Source organism: Pyrus communis, chromosome 11, assembly GCF_041283825.1.
Source record: "Pyrus communis isolate YQ-2024b chromosome 11, ASM4128382v1, whole genome shotgun sequence".
Classification (NCBI taxonomy): Eukaryota; Viridiplantae; Streptophyta; class Magnoliopsida; order Rosales; family Rosaceae; genus Pyrus; species Pyrus communis.
This window is the reverse complement of record NC_142575.1, coordinates 26,582,433-26,598,517: the sequence shown is the minus strand read 5'-3', so window position 1 is coordinate 26,598,517 and position 16,085 is coordinate 26,582,433. Positions and strand designations below refer to the sequence as shown.

Here is a 16,085-nt window from a genome sequence, read left to right as displayed (position 1 = left end):
GAACCATTTTGAATCACAGAAGTTTTTGGATTAGGCCTTTGCTCAATTTTATTTGGTCTACCTGTCCATTCCGTAGTCCGAATTATCATAAGAGTCGAAATATTATGTATTTCTTAAGGTCTAATCCCGTCGAAGTTTGCTTTGATTTCAGAAATTTTAATGTAACAAATAATGAATCAGAATTCCATTGAAATTTGGGATGTAGCTCAAATGGTAGAGCGCTTGCTTTGCATACCTCTGCATCTCCATCTTATACTTCCAATTGTTTCTCTTAATTTTTTTTAACTGCGTGTCCAACTCAGGCGTCCTCAAGCTTATAAAGACCAATTATTTGAGCCATTTTATGAACTACTTTTAGCAAAAATAAGAGTTAATAAATACTAAATAAATTATTAACTGCAACTAATACTGAAATTTAGTAGTACTAAATTACAACATTCATACCCCTCACGGTTTTTTAGAATATTCAAAAACTTTCAACACATTGATTATTTTATTCATTGAAATAAATATCACACGAATTTCCTATCCTAGAAATAAGAGAAGAGATTTTCTTCGGATCTCTTTCATCAAGTCCATCAAATTCAGTGATTTTGATCTTTAAAATTTAATCTAATGGTTAAAAATAAGGATTCTCTTTAAAAATTATAATAATTTTAACCGTTGAATTAAATTTTAAAAATTCAAATCATTAGGTTTAATGAACTTGGTAGAAAAAATCCTAAGAGAATCTTTTCTGTGGAAATGAGCATATTTATATTATTGATTTGATATGAAAGTTTTGGAGGCTATTGCCTGGAGGGTGACTTTTTGAGTTTTGCCATTGACAATTAACATGCAGTTGTCAACTGTCAATTTCAATTTTCAAACAATCGCGACGTAACGTGAGGGAGATAAAAAATTTAAATTATATTTTGTGAAGTATATAATGTGATATAAAGAAGGATTTAATGATCAATCATTACATCATATTATCAACATAATAAAATTTAAAATTTTAATCTCTTAGCAATTTTTCAGCTGTAAATTCCAATTTCTATCAATCCAAAACTTTTAGCTTCCTTAAGGCTAGAATTCTAGAACAAAAAGCCACACATTTTTTCAGAATGCCAATCTTCTACAAAGACATAGAGAGACAAAGTCAGACATCTCTTTTTACTCTTCCAAAGTCTATTGATTTTTCTCATCAATTAGTAAGTTCTTGACCATTTTATGCTTATCCTTGATCGAGTTTATTTGTATGTTGTTTGAATTGTGAGAATTCATACTTGAAATTTCAATTAGGTATTTCTTCCATTTAGGTGTAAGTTGTTATGAACAAAATTAAAGATACATGTTTTATTTCTACTGCAAGTTGCAACTTTGAATATTTTTTTTGTTAAATCTAATTAAAACTTGATTTATGCAAAGTTATAAATTTATTACATTCAATTACTACTTTCAAATTTACTATTATATAATTTTACGTAGATAACTAAAAGTGCATTGATTTCGCGGCTGAAAACTCTGGACTCCGCGGCTGAAAACATAACAACAATATCACATCCATTTTCACACAGTGCGGGTCAGCCAGAAGCTTCGGTGATGCTTTTGGTCTGCCGTCCAATCCTGTGTCTATAGAAAATCGGTTGTTTTTTCAACTTCTTTGGTCACCGACCATTATTTTTCTTTTCTAAAGTAAAACACCAGCTGTCCTAGATCATGTCTTCTGTAAGAACCAATTAAAAAGGTGACAAAAAACGTAGCCAGAAGGTTGTCTGCGACTTCCATCAAACCCTCACGCTAAAACGACAGCTTTTCCACCGCATATGTGGCTGGTGGAATTGCTCTTTTTATTATTTGTTTCACAAACGACATGCAACCCAACCCTGACAACCTACGTGTCAACCACATACACTTGCCTGAAACGGCACCGTTGCATTCAACACCGCCCCTAATTAACCAGCAACAAATTTATAGAATATTCTTGGCCACCTTTCCCTCCCGACCATCCACCGACTCTCCTCCCTTCCAATCTCTCTTTATATTCCCACATCAAAAAACCTATATTTACTATTTTTTTTGTCTTCTCTCTCTTTTTGAGCTGATTTATTGATCTGCGTTGTCGCTGCCGCACCGCCGCCGCCACCACCAACACCAGTTAGGCGACGAGACACGACGTAAATAATATTATGGCGCGTGGTCTCCTCGCTTGCTTTGGATCAAAAGGAGGATCCCGCACGTCCCATGAAAAGCATGCTGCGGGGGCAACAGCGCATGTCTCCGCTGAGGAGCAGCAGCGGAGCGGGCCGGTGCTGGTGGAGCTGTTCTCGTCGCAGGGCTGCAGCACCTCGCCGGTGGCAGAGCTGCTGGTGTCGAGGCTTGGGAGAGGGGATTTTGATGGGACCGACCTGCCTCCTGTGGTGGTGCTGGCGTTCCACGTGGACTACTGGGACTACATGGGCTGGAAGGACCCATATGGGTCAAGCCAGTGGACTGTACGGCAGAAGGCCTATGTCGAGGCCTTGGGTCTGGACACCATGTTCACCCCCCAGATTGTGCTGCAAGGTAGGGCCCAATGTGTTGGCAATGATGAGAGTGCCTTGCTAACGTCGATCAAGGATACACCTAGATATCCTGCACCCGCATTACAGGTTCGCATTTCTCATCTGCTCTCGTTATTGATTTTTAAAATTATTATCTGCATTTCAAAATTTTTATTTTGTAGTAACATTCGTAAAGAGATATAATGAAATTTTTGAAAGGCTAATAAATATATTTTTGTATATTTAAAAAGAAGCGGTATTTTATACTAATTTAGACGATTGGAAGAGAGAGGATTTGAATTTGAGATGGAGAGGTTAAAGAAGAAAGGATGGAAAAATTAAACTCTTAACGTGAGATGCAATGATAAATGTTGTCAAGTCAACGCGTAACACGCTTTTTATTACAATTATATTTGCAAGTGCTTACATTCATTCTATGATTGTCACCCTAATTATTTAATCTAGATTCGTTGTATTAGTCTTAATTAAAACTTGATATAATCAAAGGCCTATCAATACCTTTATCTTTATTTAATCATATTTTAACCTTCAAGCATGACTGCTATGCTTATCTCGTACCAAAGTGGAAATAATTTGGAGGAATTATTACCTGACATGTACACCCCATCAACTTTCTGGTACACCTAAAATGCAATGTCAATTTTGTCACTTCTCAAATGGTGGATGATAACTTTCGAAGTGTCTTAACTTTTGTAGAAAGCTAAAGACTAAGGTAGATTAAGTAACTATGTCTTTTAAAAGAATATATTGATATAAGATGTTATGTTGTTAAACTTTGAATCTGAATTATTTTATGATACATATTATATCATGTCTGAAACGTTACGTTGTTAGATTTGAATCTAATTTATGTATTTAAACAAGGGGTCACGTAATTATTCGTAAGTCTAAACTAAGATTTGGACATTAAAATGTTGCCATCACAAGGGTTTTGGTTATTAGAGTAAATTCATCGCTTGTGGCTAGTCACACTTGGCTTATACTGTTCACAAAATTAAGGCTATGTTCGATCATCATTTCATTTTTGTTTTCACTTTTCAGAAACTTGGAACTTTGGTTGGTAAGTAGTTTCAAATTAAAATATATATATATAAATATATATATATATATATATATATATGTGTATGAAAACTACTGAAAATTGAAATCTACTTTCTCGAGTTTTCACTTTTTGGTGTTCAATTGCATATATGAAAATTAAGAATAGTTACCAAATAGTGAAGGATAATTACTAGCAAATTGGTTTTGTTATGGATGAACAGGCAACATTCCAAAGGTCATCGCCGGACTCCCTGCAAGTATCCCTAACAGGGTCATTGAGGTCAAAGGTGGACAACTACGGTGTCAATGTGATGGTGGCGCTGTACGAGAACGGGCTGATCACCGACTGCCCCAAGGGAGAGAACCAAGGACGTGTCCTGTCCAACGACTTTGTCGTCCGACGACTCGAAAAGCTCTGCACTGTCAAAGACATTGCTGCAAAGAAGACCATTTCTGGAAGCATCAACTTCTCCTTGTGGGAAGGTTTCAATCCAGCCAAATGTGGCATGGCCCTCTTCGTTCAGAACCCTTCCCATCAAATTTTTGGTTTGCAGAACTTTCAGCTGCCGGACAATTGATACGGTTACATGTGTTTCTGCCGGCTGGATGGCCGGCAGGGCGGGATTGGAGGACAATTATGTACAGGATGTGTTCATAGTAGGGTTACTGATTTTCTTTTTTTCTTCTTTCAGTTTATGTTTTTCCTTTCTTGCTTCTGCGATTTGATATTTAGAAGATGGGAGAGATATCTGCATTCACGATTATAAACATTCTTTTCGGATTTTCGAATTTAATTCTTTGAATCACAACTTACCTGTTTGAAAGATGATGATGGACAATTTACATGCTGCCCATTCAAACCCATAAAATTTCTTACTGTACATATGAGAAGTAGGTCAATAGGTCCGTTGGCCACGGCATTAACCCACCTTCTAGCACCGAAGTTCAAATCCTCATCCACGTAGATTATGATAGTTTAAAATATCACCTTGTCAAAGAACGAGAATTCAAATTTCCAAGAACACTAGGGTCCCTCAACCTCAACATTGAAAATACACAAGTACAAGCACACTGATTGCTATAGAGTTGTTCACTTATTTTCATCCTAAAACAAAACCCAGTATCTACAAAAGGGCAGCTCAACCCGGAGCCAACTACTTTCCATAGTAGTTCTCAATACCTACTTCCTCACACTATGATAACCTCCCCGCCATTTATCCGAAAACCGATGAGCAAAAAGAATACAACATTACAATATGAGAACCTCCCTTCCAATCCAAAAGCACTTACAGAAAAAGGTAATCACAGTTTTTACACCGAATCCACTGCTTCAACCTGTTGCCGGGCCAAGTATTTCTCCCTTCGCTCCTTCTGAAAAGCATAAAAAAAAAATCAAAATGTTATGCATAAGCACATAAGACTAAACGTTGAGCCCATTGTACTACGGATCAGATGTTATTGGTAAAATTCATACCCATTCGTCTATTACAAGGCCTTCCCCAACATCCCGAGGAGGGTCTGAGTCCGCAGGAGGCTTCTTACGCACTTCAAGTGCAGCCTCAGCTTCAGCCAACTGTCTGTTCAGTTTTTCCAGAGCCTATAATCCACAATGTCAAATGCTGGAGAGAAGGTATTCTCTAAGAGATGGAAACACAAATCCCATTAAATGAGTCACAGTAACTTACAGGACTAGGGTGCTCTGCATTCAAAAATACAACCCGCAAAATTCGCTCAACGGTCACTTGATCCTTTTGTTCATCAAACTGGATGAAAAGAACAGGTCAGTTAAGCAAAACTAAGGTCATCAATTGTATGATCCAATTCTATTAGATGACCCCGACAGACATCATCAACTGTATGATCTTAAAAGCAACAAAACACTAAAACTGATGATAATAATTTCCGACCAAAAAACACAAATGTAAGCAAGCTACAAAATCAAATTCCACAAAAGCTGAATAAAGGTAGCATAAGCATAATATGAACAACTAGCACTCCATTATCCTGTCAATGTAGGCATAAAATAAAAAACATGCTACAACGATGAGCAGTAAGTCGGCGAAAGAGAACTATATTACCAGCTCAGGCGCATATTCGATTGCTGCGTTCACCTTGAGGCTCATAATCTTGAACTTAACCTTGGTCTTCTGATCCAATTGTTTCTCATTTTTCTCGGGTTGCTCCACAAACCTAAACACTATCCATCACCAAATCCATAGTCAATATAAAAATAAAAATAAAACGATGATTGAATCAAAAGTTAAAAATAAGTAAATTATCCACCAGTGGAGCATCCAAAACATAAACATTTGTTATTTGTAGCAACAGAGCAAGTGCAAGGCCATTACCGGTCGCAATTAGGCTTTCTCCCGGAGCAAGTATACCTCCGGGAGGACGCATATAACAGCTTTTCGGGGCAGTAGTTTGAAACTAAAGGAGCCAAAGCAAAACAATTCAACGGGTCAATGAAGCTACATACAAAAATTGATAAAAATCATATGGAAAAATGAACAACAAAATAAATTTAAGTAACGCATGTAAATAAATGCATCATAACCCACATAAGAAATAAATAAATGCATTCTAAATTCTTGCTTAAAATGCAAGTAATTATAACAACATAACTTTTCAGGTTGATGTCACAGAGGAATAAGAAAACACCTTAAAAGCTACATGTGACCTGCTATTGTTCTTCAATCGGATCGCACTTTTCACCTGTTTCCCAGGTTCATCTACAAAATTAAACCCACAAGTACATAATTCGTCAGCTACAGTAATAAGTGCTTTTCCTAAAAGCACTTTATAACTAATGCAGGTAGAGTAAGCGAAAAGTCAAAACTTCATCCCCAATTGACCAGGCAAAAGTCAGCGAGGGCGTTCAAATGAGAAACGACGACATACAAGGGAAGTAGAGTTTGTTGGCGGGGTCAAGCCGGAGTCGACGGCGAGGAGGAAGAAGCGATCTCGCGACGGAGGACACCGTTTTGGGGTTGGATTTGAATCCGTAGCCGTGGAGGTTCTGCGTGGAAGAGGAAGAAGAGGACGATGTTTGGCCTCCCGACTGCCAGAACGGGCAGAGGGTGAAGACCTTCGCGTCCGAGGCCGACTTGTGCCGGTGGTGTTGGAAGCTGTCGACGATGGCCATGCTTTCTTCACCGGAATCCGATACGTGGCATCCAATTAGACAGCCGGTGATTGAAGTCGCTTGCTTTCGTCTGTCGGTTAGAAATCTCTCTCTGTAGAATCGCCGGGAGCTCCTCTGTTTCTCTCTGACACTCTCAGTCCATCTGCGATTTTAGAGTGGAAGTCTGCCAGGGTGTGAGACATAAATCGGATGGGAGTAAATGATATGCTGCCACGCATTCCAGTTAATTCGCCTGAATCCGCCACGTGTAGTTCTTTTATTAGCGATTCCAGGGGTCACTTTCTTGACATTAAGCTACGTGTCGTATTGGCCTTTAAACCCGCCACTTGTCCATTTATCTGATCGCGATGATATTTTGGGGGCTTTGCAACTGCCGTGCTTAAAACGATAAATCGTTCCGCTGTGACGACGACATAGAGGGAGAGGGAGTTGGTGCGTGGGGTTTGGGTAAATGATGTCGTTTCTGTCGCTGAATGGGACGCGTCCGTTAATTGGCGTTTAGGTTAGTTCTTGGGCATCAATTTCTCAAGTGTGGTAAATATTCCTCTCCCTTATACTTTGGATTTAAGTTATTTTAAGCTTAAACTAGGATCTAAGAAATTTGTATGTTTTGTACCGTTGATGTGTACCTAAGCAACATATTAAAATAATAAGTTATAGGACATATAATTAGGTGTGAGATTTATTAGAGTCATATTAAGTATGTCTTAAATTCTCATATTAGTATGACTAATTACGTTCTATAGGTAGGTAACGAATCACCTCAAAGCTCCAAGCAATAAGAAATTTTTATTTCATTTGATTTAAAAGAGTGATATTAAGCAACTTATTAGTTTAGTCTAGTGATACTCTTCTCTAGTCTTCATCAGTAAATAAGAGCTATTTGATTCGATTTCGTCTTTCTCGCCAAAGACAAATTCGAATCAAATTATCTTGATTATGTTTAGCCTACTCCCCTACGTCATATTGAATGTATTAGAAAAAGACAGAGATATCTAACTTTTTTGGGAATTTTATTTATTAGTACTAGCAAGCAAAGTAAATTAATAATTGTTGCATTTCACAAAACATTTGTAGAGATTTCTTAGAAGAAACCTTGTAAAGAAAACAAACGCTAAGTACTCACAAAAGAAAACAAACGTTAATATAAAATTTTGTGATTAACAAAAGAAGCTGCTCAAACCACGAGGAGTAATTCATAAAACAAGAGCCATTTCGCAAAATTTCATGTTTATGATTGGAATAATTGATTTTATAAATCTTCGTAGAAAATTAATGAAATATGAGATTGCTTGATCTATAAAAACATACAAATGAAGTCGGTAAAAGTATTAGAAATCGTCTATCTATTTGCTACATTTAATAATTTTTATTTTAATTAAGTTTTTACATAGATAATCTTTACATAATAATTTTGATTGTAAACATAAAATTCTGTAAATCGATCCTAAAGTGATTTAAAAATTGATCTCTATTCAAGTAGCCAAACATGAAACTTTGTTCGAATCTAAATGCTAATACAAGTTCCCACGGTAACGGGCAAACCTGTTGAGTCTTATCAACGTGAAGGAATTAATTAACGTAAGCGAAAAGGCAATGGGAATTATTAATTAATTGGGTTGAGGTGGGTATGGTTACTTAATGATGGTATGAAAATGGGGGAAATTAGGTGTGGATTTGTTAATTGCATTTACAAGATTAGTTGGCTAAGGTTGTCGAGTGTATTTTTGTTCACCACCATTTATTTGATGTATGCTCACCATTCTATTTATTACTGTTAAATGAGTTTGAATTTTGAGATTTGTGTCTATCTACTACACAGATCTCAAAATTCAAACTCATCTAACTGTGATAAATAAGATAGTGAGTATACACTATACTAAATGGTGGTGAGCAAAAATGTTCACAAGATTTTTGGTGTGCAGGGTATTTAGCGTGGTGGTTAGGAATTGATTAGGTGAATAATGACGCTTCCTTTCTAGGGCCTCATCGAACCCTGGATCATGACCCAAATCCAACAATCTTCAGGCCTTGGATCTTAAGCACACTAGATGAGCCCAAAAGCATAAACTCCGACTTTAAACTCGTACCAAACTTCAACGATAGTACTAAGGTTTAATGATATTTTTTTTCACGTTTATTCTTATAAATAGCAAGGGCCTGGTATAGTTTTAGGATGGGTCCATAGAAAAATAAATTTATACAAAGTAAAAGAAGGGTGTTTTTAGAACTTTATTAAATTATTTCGGGTGCCTAGAAACGGAGCTTGGGTGTACATAGAACCATTCAATACCTACTAGCATATGCCCCACACTTTGTGTGTGAAAATAATTTTTATTTTTATTTTAAAATGGGAAGGAGAAAGGGAGAAAAAAGGAATTTGAATTAGAGAGAGGAGTTTTCTTTTTTTATATTTTATTTTTTAAAATTAGAGGATGGTAGGATCACCCTTAGGTAAGATTTTGGAAAACAATTGTAAAATTTAGTTTGAGTGCTGCCCATGCTTTTGTTTTGTGGTAGAAGATACAATTGTCTTTTTACTCTCGTTTGGTTAACAAATAGAGTTTTGTTAATGTAGTTTAGATTAATAAACCCGAACCTAAACTTCAAGTTCTAAACCACGGATCTCGAAAACTGGTGGGTTGCCTTTGGGCCTTCCTCTTTACTCCTTTGCAAACTTGCAATTTGAGTTCAAACACCTTCTCTTTTTGTAAATTAGTGCTGAACATTGTTTGTAATAAAATAATTTAATAAATAAATCATAGATCTCAAATCCCAAATCCTGGGCTCAATCTCCATGGTACCACAACAAGAAAAAGGAAGCACCCTTTCCATGACGAGAAGATAAATATTATGTGATTACAACAAAGAAAAATTATGCACATAATTTAATCGTATTAGGATATAAGATCTTCTAGTTAGAACTGAAGAAGGGACACATAATTTAAACTTATAAGGATATAAGATCTCCTAGTTAGAACTGAAGAAGGGACACTAATTATGCAAGGGGATTCTTCTCTTCAATAGGTCAATGAGCAAATTGAATAAGGTTAAAATACATACAAGTCTTACTACTAGAAGTTCATGAAAAGGAGATATTTTTGTGTTTATGTATCAAGAAAACTTATTACGTATATCATTTTATGTGTATAATTTAAATAAAGAAAAATACATAGTGTTATAATTTAGGTGAATAATATCACCCCATGATAATTTAGTACTACGGTCTAATGGTACTCCTTTTTATTGATAAGTACAAGATCTTATATTCAATGATCATCCAAAATGAATTTGAACCATATTATTGCTAACTCATTACGAGGTTTAACCCAGCTCTCTATCTTCTTAATGGAAATAATATCGTGTACTAAAATAATAATAATAATAATAATAACACCAAGTGAGAGTCCTTCGTAAAAAGGAGGCCTCGTGACTTATATACATCAAGTAAAAAATAAACCAGAAATTGTATGATAGTACTTGTTTATATTTATACATATCATCTCTTCCACAAACTGTTTGCAAGTTATAGGCCTAGCCACCATTTCTATCACAACAAAATTTTTAAAGGAATTTGCTGCAAATATCTAACCCCTCATCATCTTAACAGAAAATGATACAAGGATAATCTAATTTTTAATTGGGTCCCCAGCAGACTAAGTGAATAAGATTTTCAACCTTCTCTCTTCTTCTCTTATCCTCAAGGGCCATCGTATTTGGCGGACTCGCAGCCCTAGCAGCAATAATATTGCGCCAACCGGTTTTGGCCTCATTGGGAGCAGCTGATGAGTGATCTGCCGCAGCCGAAACATCCATCTTGCGCTGCATGGACTTCAACGCCATCTCAAACTTGCACGCCCGTCTTTCACCTCCCATCTTTCTCTCTCTCTCTCTCTCTCTCTCTCTCTCTCTCTCTTCTTCTTTTCCTAATTTTATCGAAATCGCAGAGCAGAAAGAAAGGAAGATATAAAGATATGATTGTTTTTGTAAGGTGGGAAGATTGATCACTCAACAAATAAAGGGAGTAGGATTTTTTTCTTTTTTCTTGCTGAGAAAAGCATGTCAACGTGTATGTATATATATATATATGGGGAACAGGGGAAGAACTCTGAGTGGGATTGTTGAAAACCGTGACTGAATTGGAAATCCAGGTTTATGTAGCTCCCAGATTTGTGGTGCTGGTTTTCTAAATCAGCTGCTATTTTCTGGTTTTTATAATGTTTTAACACGTGGTTTGGAAAACAACCCTATCATTAAGTATCTCTAGTTTAATTAGGCAATAGATTCGATGAAAGCTTCTTGACGTTTAAGAAATACTCCAAAAAAAAAAGCCGTCCTCTATTTTTGTAAATAAACTAGGAGTAAGTGTAAGATGCATGACGTTGTGGTTCGGTTTAATTTCGAAACATTTTGGTTCGATTTGGATTTAAGCCGGTTTGGATAGATTTAAATTGAAACCACACACGTCAATCATTAAAGATAAAGGCTCAGCTCAAGCTGGTTTTATTTATGCATCAAACTAATAGCTTAATTAATCTATTAAGGGTGCGTTTGTTGCATCAGACCATCTCGGAGTAGACTAGCTTCAGGGACTAAGCTGAACTGGCTTAGAATAGACTAAGTTGGACTGATTTAGTGAAGCGTTTGGTACCGTATTGAACTAAAAAGCAGAACTCATATATTATATTATTAAATTTATATTTACAATATTTTATCATTAATTTAATCTATATATACTAATATTTTATTATTAAATTATCATTTTCCTTTCTAGAATCATCTTCTTCTCTCATTTTTTTTGTCTGCCCATTGCATCCCTCCCCTCTCCTCTTTCTTTGCCATTTCATCTTCCTTTCTAGAATCATCTTCCTCTTTCATTTTTTTTGTCCGCCCATCGCGTCCCTCCCCTCTCTTCTTTCTCTGCCATTTCATCTTCCTCTCTAATATTTTTGTCCGCCCACTGCATCTCTCCCCTCATTTCATCTTCCTCTCTCATATTTTTGTTAGCCCACTGCATCCCTCCCCTCTCCTCTTTCTCTGCCATTTTATCTGTGCCATTGTCTTTTTCCCCTTTCCCTTTTCTGGGTTTTCTAGGTTCAATTTTTCTGGGTTTAATTTTTATGGGTTTTCTAGTTGTGGGAAGCAAGGAAGAAGGAGATGTGAGGGGCAAGGCGGAGCAGAGGTAGTAGTGGAGGAGGTTAAGGTGGACGGAGCCCGAAGTCCTTGCTGTCGAAAATTGAGGTCTAGGAGGAAAGAGCCTAATCGGAGGGCGTGATCGATCTGAGCAAAGGTGAATCAGACGATGGAGCTTATGAGTTCTCCGATTGAAGTTCGAATCGAGGTCTTTGTTCACGATTCAAGGTTGGGACGAAGAGAGAGGGAGAGAACGCGAGCAGATAGAAGAGTCGAGAAGAGAGCGATCGAAGGGATTAGCTAGTCCCATGGTTCACGATGTCTCTCACTAAGACCGTTTAGCATGGTCCTTAGTCGAGGCGAGTCTGGCTTACTCCCACTAAAGCTAGTCCCGTGAAGTAACAAACATGGGACTGGACTAACTATTAGTCTAGTCCAATCCAGTGAGGGCTAGTGAAGGGAAACAACCACACCCTAACTGATCAAATTGGAGTGATTGGTTTCCTTACATAAGGAATTCCTTAATATATATTAAAGAAAACTTCTTAAACTTCTTACATATATGTTTCTTCTATAAAATATTTGTTAGGAATTAATACTTTCTTATAGAAAGTATTCATACTTGAAAGTATATATCTACGCTAAGACAAAATAAGATAGATTACTGACCATGACGGAGCTCATTCTCAACAAAGCATTACCAAAGGTTTTTTGTTTTTATTTTATTTTATTTTTTTTGCCTTTTTTAATCTAAGTACCAAATTGTAACTGAGTCACAATTACTTTTTGGCAACAAATTTTGTTAAACGTGGGACGCATGCTTAATACTAACTCTTGGATAGAATAAATTGAAGGAGAATTAGAAGATATAAAAAAAAATAGCGTGCAAGAAACATTACCCTTTAATGAAATTTGTAACGATTTAAAGTTCATAATTCTTGCTTCACAAGGATTTTACCCAAAGATCCTAAGGAATACATGCTTAAACCTCTAAAGTTCTCAAATGATCGATATTAATTTTTTTTGTCAAGCTATATCGATATCAAAATATTAAACCAAAAGTGTGACTGACATTTAATTACAATTACATTTGTCACTAAAACAGTGACCAATCACTCGATAGGCTAGTTGATTGACATGTCACGAAAACAAATTTCGCCTCCACCATGATTTGTCTTATGTAACCCTCAACTATGACATATATTTACTTTGCAATTAACAATAAGGTCAAAAATGTTTTCATTTGGCACCTAAAAAAGTAGGGGTAATATGTGACATTCATTTTTTTCCCACTAGATAGATGTTATTATATAAATGTAGTACTTACAAACAATTACTTAAAAAAGAAAAAGAAACATTAAATAGGGATACTTACAATTATTTAATAAAATTTAATGATTATGATTCTTTCTCAAATTCTCAAGGAAACTCGATTATAAAACGACATTAATCTAAATTCGTTCAATCTTTTATGAAGAGTAATATTGCGCGTACTAACTATTTTCCCATGCAGTTACACTAACTCTCTTACAGAAAATAAATCTTACATGGGTCCTACATGATAACATAATCTCATGAATCCCACATCATAGAAAAAATTGGCATATCAATTATTGTTGGAATAAAAAGTAAGCAATAGAAGGGGCCATTTCCTTAACATTCAAATGCCTACTTAGATTTTGTTTGCAGTGGACAATAAATTCAAGAGAAATGTGAATTAAGTGGCATTAGATTTTCACAGTTTACACTTATCATTGGTTCCTTAAACCAATACAAATGAACCCAGAAAGGAAAATATATATGTAAGTAAGACGTACATGTGTCAATGGGACTCCAACAACTCAAATACATAACTTTTTTCAATGATTCATCCGGCTCATTTTTACTTCTCATCATCTTATTGGACATTGCAGAGATGCTTGAACAGGAAGTAGTCTTTTAGATTGAACATAGGATCTGGTATTTCTTCTTTTTTTTTTTTCTTTCAGTTGAAAGGTTAGCTTAAGTTCTGGTAATAAGTAGGTCTATCTGTGAGATAAAGTAGGTTTGTTTGGTGTAAAGAGAGGTGTGTGTACGTACACGGATTTATATAAGGTGTGAGGCAACCTGGATTTGGGATATACATTGAAATACAAGTGGCGGTTCCACCGGGTTTTTGGAGAAACAGCCCCCAGGTTGGGACGGGTTTGCGTAGCGACCAGCCCAACTAAGCATATGATAGCGACATCACTCCTTTCTTACGACTAGCACCCTTGTTTTCCTTTTCGTTTTTGTGAATGAGAAATCCAAACGCCATTGTTTTCTGAGCTGTGGTCTCAACAGTTTGTTTTCCGCTTGTGCGCGCGAAACAATCAGCCGTTTGTGGGTTGTGAGACATACTTCCGTCAACGGTTAATAGTCACACACGTAATGTGATAATATTTTTTGTGCGTTTTGTTTATCACATTGACAATCAATCAACTGCTAACACATGCACACGCACATTTTTCATATATTACCTTTTGAGGAAAAAGAAAAAAAAACTCGTGTGAGACTTTCCTTGTCATTGGACTTTGCTGAGTGATATTACAATCCAATCAAAACTCGCCACATGACAAGTTTTAAATTTAATCTTCTATGATTTTTATATTTTAAACTCTCCTAATTACTTTTCCTACTAATTAATATACAACATAAGATTAATGTAATAGTTTATTTTTTCCCTCTCTCTCTTCTTCCCAAACGTTCTCTATCGTCTTCTTCCCCACTTAGTGTCCTTCCTTTCTTGATAAGAATATGGAGAAGGAACAATTAAGCCTTCGTCTCCAACTATCATGAAATGAAAAAAGAAAAATCCAACACATATTTCATTTTTAGCTTTTTGTTCATTTTTTCAATTATGAGCAACGTTTCATTGCCCAGGACGTCGCATATATTCTCAAATAATAAACATAAATAAATTTGCTGGTATATTTTATATATATCCCTTGATGAGAGTGCAGCATTGAAAAGTAAGAAGAATGCCGAACGGCACCTTTAAACTTTCATGTTAGTTTAAAATGGAAATTTTTTATTTAAATTAGAGGAATTGGGGTTTTTATTTTAGAGGTGAAAATCCCTTAGATATGAATTTTAATCGAGGTTGCGTGCACATAAGAAAAGTCAAGCAGATAGAGAAAAATCAAACTAACAACGCTTACAAAATCACAGAGTTGGGGACAACGATGGTAGATAAAATTTGGGGAAATTTTTTTATTGTCTTAATTTGTTTTTCCATATTCTTATGAAGAAAAAGGAAAGATACAGTGTGTAGTGTGTGGAAGAAGACGGTAGAAAAAAAATTGGGAAGAAAATTTTAATGTCTTAATTTTTTTTTCCCCAGATTCTTATGAAGAAAGGAAAAGCACAGAGTGGGGAAGAAGATGGTAGAGAAAATTTGGGAAGAAAAATGAAGGAGAGAGAGAAGTGGAAAAAAAAAAATGAACCATTAGATAATCTCAATATCTCATAGTGTATATAGTAAATTAGTAGGAAAATTAATTATTACAGTTTTAAATATAAAAATTATAAAAGATTATATTTAAAACTTGTCATGTGACGAGTTTTGATTGAACTGTAGTGCTATTCAACAAAGTTTAAAGACAAACAAAACCTCACACAAGTTTTTATCTCTTTTACAGAATTCTAAACCTTGACTTATAAATTAATCATAATCTCCAGCTCAAACATCAAATCCAAGAGTAGCGGAAATTTCGTTGTAAAATCTGGAAAACATAAAACATGCATGTTAACATCAGAAAGTGACCTAAAAATTAACAATATTCACCACAATAAGTTAAACTTTAATTTATTTTTTTTGTCCAAAAATTAAACCTTTAATAATAATTAAAATAAAATAAAAGTTGGGTAAGCAATAATATTGGAAGACACTTTTAGGTGTATTGTTTATTGAACAATGTTTGGCTTCTCAAAGATGAGTATGAACTTCTACTAAAAATTTCTCAAAATTGTTTGTTGTTAATTTATAGAACTTTGTGTTTATAATCAGAACCGTACATATTATAAACCAGCCTATAAAAATCGCCTCTACAAAAAATCAATTTAAACTAAAATCGTTTAGCCATCAAACTATTTAAAAACAAATGAACGGTATTGATAAAAGCATTACGAACTGTTTATGTATTATCTAAAATAGATTGACTAATGACCTTAGTTTCAATTTATTTTTGCAGAGATGATTT

The 16,085-nt window shown here is 35.4% G+C and overlaps 2 protein-coding genes across 2 annotated transcripts; one reads left to right on the top strand and one right to left on the bottom strand.

The window, feature by feature from the left end:
• Window positions 1–1,859: 1,859 nt before the first annotated feature.
• LOC137743345 (uncharacterized) lies at window positions 1,860–4,396 on the top strand. Its single transcript, XM_068483223.2, has 2 exons — window positions 1,860–2,633; window positions 3,809–4,396. Exons 1-2 carry the CDS (start codon window positions 2,172–2,174, stop codon window positions 4,163–4,165), a joined length of 819 nt encoding a protein of 272 aa, XP_068339324.2. The 5' UTR covers window positions 1,860–2,171; the 3' UTR covers window positions 4,166–4,396.
• A 203-nt stretch (window positions 4,397–4,599) lies between these two features.
• Window positions 4,600–6,907, bottom strand: LOC137743347 (vesicle-associated protein 4-1). The gene is made up of 7 exons (XM_068483224.2): window positions 6,489–6,907; window positions 6,249–6,319; window positions 5,936–6,017; window positions 5,666–5,784; window positions 5,273–5,350; window positions 5,062–5,184; window positions 4,600–4,958 (listed from the first exon to the last, which is right to left on the bottom strand). Exons 1-7 carry the CDS (start codon window positions 6,730–6,732, stop codon window positions 4,899–4,901), a joined length of 777 nt encoding a protein of 258 aa, XP_068339325.2. The 5' UTR covers window positions 6,733–6,907; the 3' UTR covers window positions 4,600–4,898.
• Between the last annotated feature and the right edge of the window lie 9,178 nt (window positions 6,908–16,085).